The sequence below is a fragment of the Varanus komodoensis genome, unplaced genomic scaffold (genome assembly GCF_004798865.1).
Source record: "Varanus komodoensis strain SLA01 unplaced genomic scaffold, ASM479886v1 scaffold2, whole genome shotgun sequence".
Classification (NCBI taxonomy): domain Eukaryota; kingdom Metazoa; phylum Chordata; class Lepidosauria; order Squamata; family Varanidae; genus Varanus; species Varanus komodoensis.
Window position 1 is genome coordinate 61,118,396 of NW_025335568.1, and position 7,185 is coordinate 61,125,580.

Sequence of the window (7,185 nt, forward strand, 5' to 3'; positions counted from 1 at the left end):
ATAGGCCCGATAATGGGCTCTCAAGTGTGTTCGGTCAGATTCATCCCGTGATCTCCTCCACCTACGCTCTAGCCATCTCCCAACCTGCTTCATCGCCTGCAATTCAGGTGTATACCAAGGGGAAGAGTGGGCTCTGCCCGGTGGGAGAGGACGCTTAGGAGCGATCATGTCCACAGCCCTGGTCATCTCCCCATTCCACAGATCGACCAGAGCCTCGACAGGAGCACCAGTCTTGTCAGCTGGAAACTCCCCCAGGGCCTTCAGGAATCCATCCGGATCCATCCGGCTCCGGGGGCGGACCCACACAATCGGGTCCGCACCCTTGCAGAGGGAGAGGTTGCTCTCAAGCACAAGATCACCAGGAAGTGATCTGACCATGACAGGGGAGTCAAACATAAATTCCTCACCCTCAGACCACCCTCTTCCTGCCCCGTCAAGAAAACCAGGTCCAGAGTGTGTCCACGTTCATGGGTCAGGCCGGTGACATGTTGAGACAGCCCCATGGCCGTCATGGAGGCCATGAAGTCCTGAGCCGCCCCGGTCAGACCAGTCTCGGCATGGAGATTGAAGTCCCCCAGGACCAACATCCTGGGGGTCCTCAACACCAGGTCCAAGACGATCTCCGTCAGCTCAAGCAGGGAGACTGTTGGGCAGAAGGGTGCACGGTACACCAACAGAATCCCCAGTCTGTCTCGGTCACCCAACACCAAGTAGAGGCACTCCAGCCCTGGTCTCGAAGGGACCGGAAGTCCCATGAGAGAGATGGAGGCTCGGTAAACCAAAGCGACCCCCCCTCCCCTCCCCTCTGGGCATGAACAGTGCTGAACCAGATACCATCTTGAAAGGATGGAACGCAGTAAAGGGAGTTCCTAGAAGTAAATATTTCTAGTAGTTTAATGAAGCACTCTGTGTATGTTAAGAGATTTATTCTGGGTGATTATGCTTCTGGAAAAAAACTTTGGTCAATAAAGAACGTTTTGCAAGAATGGTCTGTGTCTTGAAATGTGTGAAAGGAGGAAAGCTAGCTTAGGACGCTTTATTGTCAACAGGCTAATGATCTTGTAAGCCAATGTCCATAGGTTCTAACTTCAACAGGAACAAAGTAAGAATGCCCCTTTTGTAGCAGTGTGGGGGCATTTGTAGTAGCCCCTTTCCTTCAGCTCATAATACTGCACCTGGTGGCCTAGTGCCATTTTGAAAGAGGCACATTCTGCCTCTCTGTATTGCTGGCAGCTTCTTTGAACTGTAACTCCTGAGAAGTACACTGGATGCATTTCCTGTTGGCTTGGTTTCCTTTGGTGCCCATGTTCGAGATACGATGCTTGCACATTTCTGCAGCTGGTGGTTGAGAAGAGAAAGTACATTCAGTTCCGCTTGTACTGTCCTTATCTTATTCTTTAAATGTTTCTGTCTTCTGTGTTGAAGCACCTATCTACCTAGCCAGTTTCATTCTTTCTCTTCATTGCTTGCTTCTGGAAGAGGTATGGATCAGCCTAGAATGAAGCAATGCAGTAGGGATTGAAAATACCCGAGAGAATAAACCTTTAAAGATGTAGTTAAAATGTGATCTACCCATACTTTCTTCCTTGGTCTTCCTACATATGGTCACTCAGCTGTTGATCTCTCCTGGCAGTCCTGGTGCCTTTAGGGTTTCTTTCATCCCTGATAATCATTCAAATTGGTGTGTAGTGCACTTAAAATCAAGGAACTTTGGGCTTGCTATAGAAAGAGGAAGACAACTTGTAGTGGGTGACATTTTGGCCCCCACCAGAGGCACTGAGCAGGATTTGTAAAGCATTTTAAGCTTCTGCTGGGAGAGTTTGCCTTCTTATATTTAACACTTAACCATGAGGTCTTTGAATTATTTTGTGAATAAACAATTCTTCGTATTTCAGATTACTTCTGCACATCTGGACAGTCCACCAGCAATCCCTCCTAGACAGCCAACATCAAAAATGTATTCACCGAAGTACTCAGTACCAGACAGGACCTCCATCTCGGATGCCCCAGAAAGTCCACCTTTGTTACCACCACGAGAACCTGTACGAACTCCTGATGTTTTCTCTAGTTCACCGCTGCATCTCCAGCCACCTCCTTTAGGCAGAAAAAGTGAACTTGGCAACACTTTCTTTCCCAACAGTCCTTCTCCATTTACTCCCCCTCCCCCTCAAACACCTTCCCCCCACGTAGCACGGAAGCATTTGCCTTCTCCTCCTTTGATACCCCAAGATACGGACCTCCATTCTGTTGCTGGGCCACCTGTTCCTCCACGGCAAAGCACTTCTCAACATATCCCAAAGCTTCCTCCAAAAACTTACAAAAGGGAGCCCACACACCCATCACTGCATGGACCGCCTTTGCTGGAGAACGCCCACTCCACCTGAAGTCTCCTTTGTGCTGGAAAGAGTGCTTTCCTTGGTGCCATATCTATTGCTGGCAATAGATGCACTGTACCTTTTGGAGCCAGGGAGTTGAGCTGTGTTGCTCCTAACACTAAAGACTGTACAATACAGAGTAGAAAAAAATACATCTTAATAGCAGGCCCTTTATCATGAAAATCCTGTTGCCGTTTGTTAGTGTAGTATGCAGGGCACTGTTCTAAAGTCACTGGACATCTGAATGTACCAGAAATCAGACTTGCAGATCTCTTCGGGCCAATGAGCAGGCACTGTGCTTTGTGTACCATCCAGTGGAGGACGAGAAACATAATCCCATGACCCTCAGTCCACTGCAACATAAGTTCTTGGAGCGAAAATGTATGCACTTTTTTTTTTAAAATTCTCAAACAGGGAACTTGATAGTCTTCTTAATTTTCTTTTGTTTAATTCCCTGTTTTCCAATCATGAACTGGACTATGAGGAAGCTCTGTGGTACTGAACCAATATAGAGCTAAGGCATAGCACTGTACTGCAGTCCTGTTTACAAACTGTTACAGTTAATAGTACATATATGGGTACCTAGGCTTCACCAAAGAGGTACTTTCCTTCCTTATGAACATTATGGTGCCAGTTCAATAAGAAATTTTGCCAGGAAGCAGAATGCCTAACTTTTGCCTTCTTTGAATAAATGAGATTTAAGTCTTATACGAATGACACCAAGCATACAAACCACAAAACAGCGCTCTTGTCAGAACTAAATCTGTTCCTAAATTTAGAAGACTGTTAAATCTAGACTAGGTTAGGTCTTCTTCATCTAAAGGTTTACTGAAACCCATTGTATGGCTGGTAGTGCAGCAACCTTGATTATGCCATGGAAATGCAAAGGATGATCGGCTGGCCATATCCCCAAAATATCACAATGTTTTAACTAGCAGTTGGTAGATGAATAATCAGCACCCATAGAATTGCCTTGTAGTTGCATAAATAAATCATATGTATATAGTGAATGTTGCATAAATATACTTGCAAATTGTTTAATTTAATTGAAATAAAGATACAGATATTTTGTCTGGCTGACATATATTAAATTATTGCATTGCTAAATGTACATTTCAGTTTAAAGCACTGAGAAGGAGATACATCCTGTGGTACTCACATCTCTCTTTCTAGCTCATTGTTGTAGTCAATGAAGAAACAGAAGGAACCCCAAGGTTTGGCATATGGAATAAAGGTGAGTTAGGGGCAACTTGAAGTTAACATCTTTGTGTTTAGAATGAAATGGCTCTCATGTATATCAGTACCAAATTCCAAACTCTGATTAACTTCCTAAACTTTGAAGTTGATCTTCACTCTGTCAGAAATATTTGAAAGAGACTAACCTGCATAAATATCCTACCTTGGATTATCCATAGACCTGTGAACTGCGCTTCTGATTCCAGTACTGTGACAGTAATGTACACCATTATTGAAGATATTTAAATCATCTCAGCTACACTAGGATTTGTGTATGGTGCAGTATTGTATTTTTAATTACTAAAACACTCATAGGATGTTTCTTCAGCAAAACCAAAATATATTTTGGTATGCTAGAAAGCAATGTCACTAGAACAATGTTGGTAGAAGAGAATCACCACAGACACCTGAGACACTTCTATTTCACTATGCAGTGTGGTCTTTGCATTTCAGAAAATGTTTAATCTGCACTAAATGGATCCTTTTAAAAATTTACATATACAGTATGCAGAATCAAAAGAAGCATTGAGGTAAAGGATATTCTAAAAACTGTTGAGTGTTAAAGAGAAGTGGTTCCTGCTTATATTCCTTTTTTCTTCTCAGTTGTAACTCAAAAATAATGGAAACAGTCGTACTCATAAGAGCTTTAAATACTACAGATGGTATCATTTCCCCCAGTGCTGACCAGGAAAACTCTTAGGTGTGTCATTTATCCAGGCTTTGCTTGCATAGAGAGATCCCCGAGCAACCTACTTTTACTTTAGGAGAAAGATGGTAAAGGAGAAAGAGACTTTTAACTCCAAGCCGCAGCAGATTACTCCTAAATGAAAAAAGTGTAATGCTTGTCCTTATGGTTGCGAAGATTTCCTTGCTTACTACAACCCAGATACCACACATTAAATGAATTGGATTAAGGAGCTGAAGTACTATATCAATGCTCTCTCTCTAGTGGTTTTTGCTGTTTGTAGATTCTCTATAAGACTGAGCTAAAATATTCAGATCCCTGAACAAAAGTTAGCAGGTCTTCATAGTGCAAATGTTAATCTCCTAAATATGGAAGATTCTCAAAAACCCACTGAAGTGGAAGTTGTTTGCACAAAGTGTGGTTAATACAAGTATCTTCTTTAATACAGATAACTTTTTGTTACATTGAATGCTCCAAATGTAGCATGGAGAATGTTGGTCTATTGGAGTACTGATAGTTTCTGCTCACCCCTTTAAGGCATCCATTGTGTAGCTCCTTGTTGTTGTGTATAGAATTCCTGTCATGCAATTTGATAGTCTATAAAAAGTGCTGAGTTTCTTTTCTAAAGGGAATGTGCTGCTTGTTTTGAAACCATCTCAAGAAGTTGAAGTGCTCCCCATAAACAGTTTTGTGACGTTTAAAACTCTTGGACACTAACATTATTCAAAGGAAAATAATACTGGAGTCAGTGATTTGTCCAAACTTTTAAGCTAAATAGAATTTTAGCAGACTGTAAAATACACTTTTTTCATGACACTGTGTCTGTTAGTATAGGAGCATATGGTCCATTAAAACTATGTAATTGAACATCAGGCAGAATAGAAATTTATTGAAGTGTTGGCTATATAGAGCAGAGTTGCTGAGATTTATTTTTCCTGTGATGGGGGAGAAAAACTTGTTCCGTTAACCAAATTTGCTGTCTGAAGGAGAGAATAAACTCTCAATTTCCTGGAATTAGTGTGCCAGCAGCAGTATATTTTAATGAATAAAGGAATACAAGTCCATACTGCAAAAGTACTTTTAGAATTGTTGTTATAGCATGTGATGTTGCTACTCCCTCTTAGGGCCCATGCCATCTTGTGTCAGGCTGTTCTAATGGAGCTCATGCAGTCACGGTTCTGCTGTTAGGGGTTTTTTAAGTACTCAATAAATTTTCAGGACTGCCATGTTTATATTTAAACGTTGGCCAAGATTAATAGGGTTGCACACAGTTTTCTGAATGCACATGCATGTGTTTTTCGAGTCACCACTGCAACCTAAATCATTCCTTGAAAGACTGGAGGGAAAGAAAGAAAAGGCACCTTTGCAAGTGTTCTACTAATGTAAGGAGTCTTGAGAGCCCATATCCATTTTCAAAAAATGGGAGTTTGATTTTTGTCCCTCTCAGGAGAGTATGGAACATTGTTTTCCAGGAAATCCTGTTGTGCAGATTAATGCTGTTGATGTTGTGCTAGAGGTCCCTTGCGCTAGCACAATGTAATTTGTGTTAACAAAATGACATTCCTGGATACTGCCCTAAGGCTCTGGATACGATTATGGCAGGGGCAGGTGATTATTCAAGACTAGCAGCATCTATTGAAGTTCAGCAGGCTGCACCCAAAAGAAGCCATCTGGGTGCAGCTTTGACAATCAGCTGAGTTCCTGAATGGTTTGTTTAAAAGTGACAGCTTATTGCCTCAATGTTTGCCTGTCAGTGTGTCTTCCCTGCTTGCTGTTCCATGTACAAAACAAAATGCATAAAATAAATCCCTGTTATCCTGCCTATATTTTTAGTTATGGAAGAGGGCATTGCTATAAAATCTGCCCTCAAAAGGGAGAAACCTCAATAAATTGGCTTATTTGGATGTTCTATTGAAAGACAGTGATGCCCAACTCACAGAACGTGGACTATAAATTATGTTCTTAAATTAATCAGAGGTCATATTATGGGTAAATGAATTTTCTCTATACTATAGAAAAGTAACTAGGCCTATTATTGATGACAGATGTAAAGCCAAAAGCACTTGGTTGGGTTTTGTGTGTGAATTCCACGCCTTATTTACTGTTTGTTTTTAAAAACAAGCAAACCTTGAAGTGCATTTTTTCTGTCAACTGTGAGTAAATTCCCCTTTCGCCTTTAAAGACAAAATAGTGCATTAAGCAATCATTAAAATAGTCATGAACCCAGGTGAAAGAGGAAAATAAATCTTGTGCCAGATGTATGCAACTTTCAGTAGCTGCCAATCGTGCCTTTTTCAAAAGCCTTTTTTTCCTGAAACACCATTGGTTCTCTTGGGAGGGGGCTTCTGTTCTTATCTGGCCAATTTAGAATCCAAGCTTCCTGGTTCTCCTGTGTACAGGTTTATGTTTTGATGAATTCTGCTAATTCATATATTGAAAATGTATTGACTTTTGTTTAATGGCATGGATACTTCGCTAAACGGTTACGAAGCTATGGCAGTCCAATCCAGCTGTGTAAGGTTGAAGTGGTGATATCTAAACTGGCAAATCTTATGGGCCTGTGTGTACCTAATCATGTATGTAGGTGAGCTTTTGTATGCTATGTCTGCAATGGTATTCAGATTGCATTTAAACTGAAAATTAATAGTGGCTGTTATTTTTTGGCATTCAAGAGATCTGTTCTTAAAAAATAAATAAAAATGCCTTACATATCCCATAAGTGTATATCTTTCTATATGTGATAATTTCAGTCTGTCTGTTGCATTATTTTTATTTAGCTTACTGTTGTTTTGTCATATGGTATCGCCAGGTTTAGAATAGTTCGTTACCACTCCGTGCATAGGGTACCACTGTTACTGCTACAGTCTTGTTGGCTCTCACCCACGTAAG

The 7,185-nt window shown here is 41.2% G+C and overlaps 1 protein-coding gene across 4 annotated transcripts in view; it reads left to right on the forward strand.

Moving 5' to 3' along the window:
* SOS1 (SOS Ras/Rac guanine nucleotide exchange factor 1) overlaps positions 1–7,185 on the forward strand; it is an 89,440-nt gene that overhangs the window by 53,893 nt on the left and 28,362 nt on the right. For 2 of the 4 annotated variants that reach the window (XM_044428432.1, XM_044428435.1), the window contains one exon: positions 1,896–3,455. In XM_044428432.1, the coding sequence (XP_044284367.1) occupies positions 1,896–2,384 (489 nt within the window). In that variant the 3' untranslated portion in view covers positions 2,385–3,455. Of the gene's footprint in view, positions 1–1,895; positions 3,456–3,548; positions 7,013–7,185 lie in introns of those variants that run through there. The other 2 variants (XM_044428433.1, XM_044428434.1) reach the window with 2 other exon arrangements.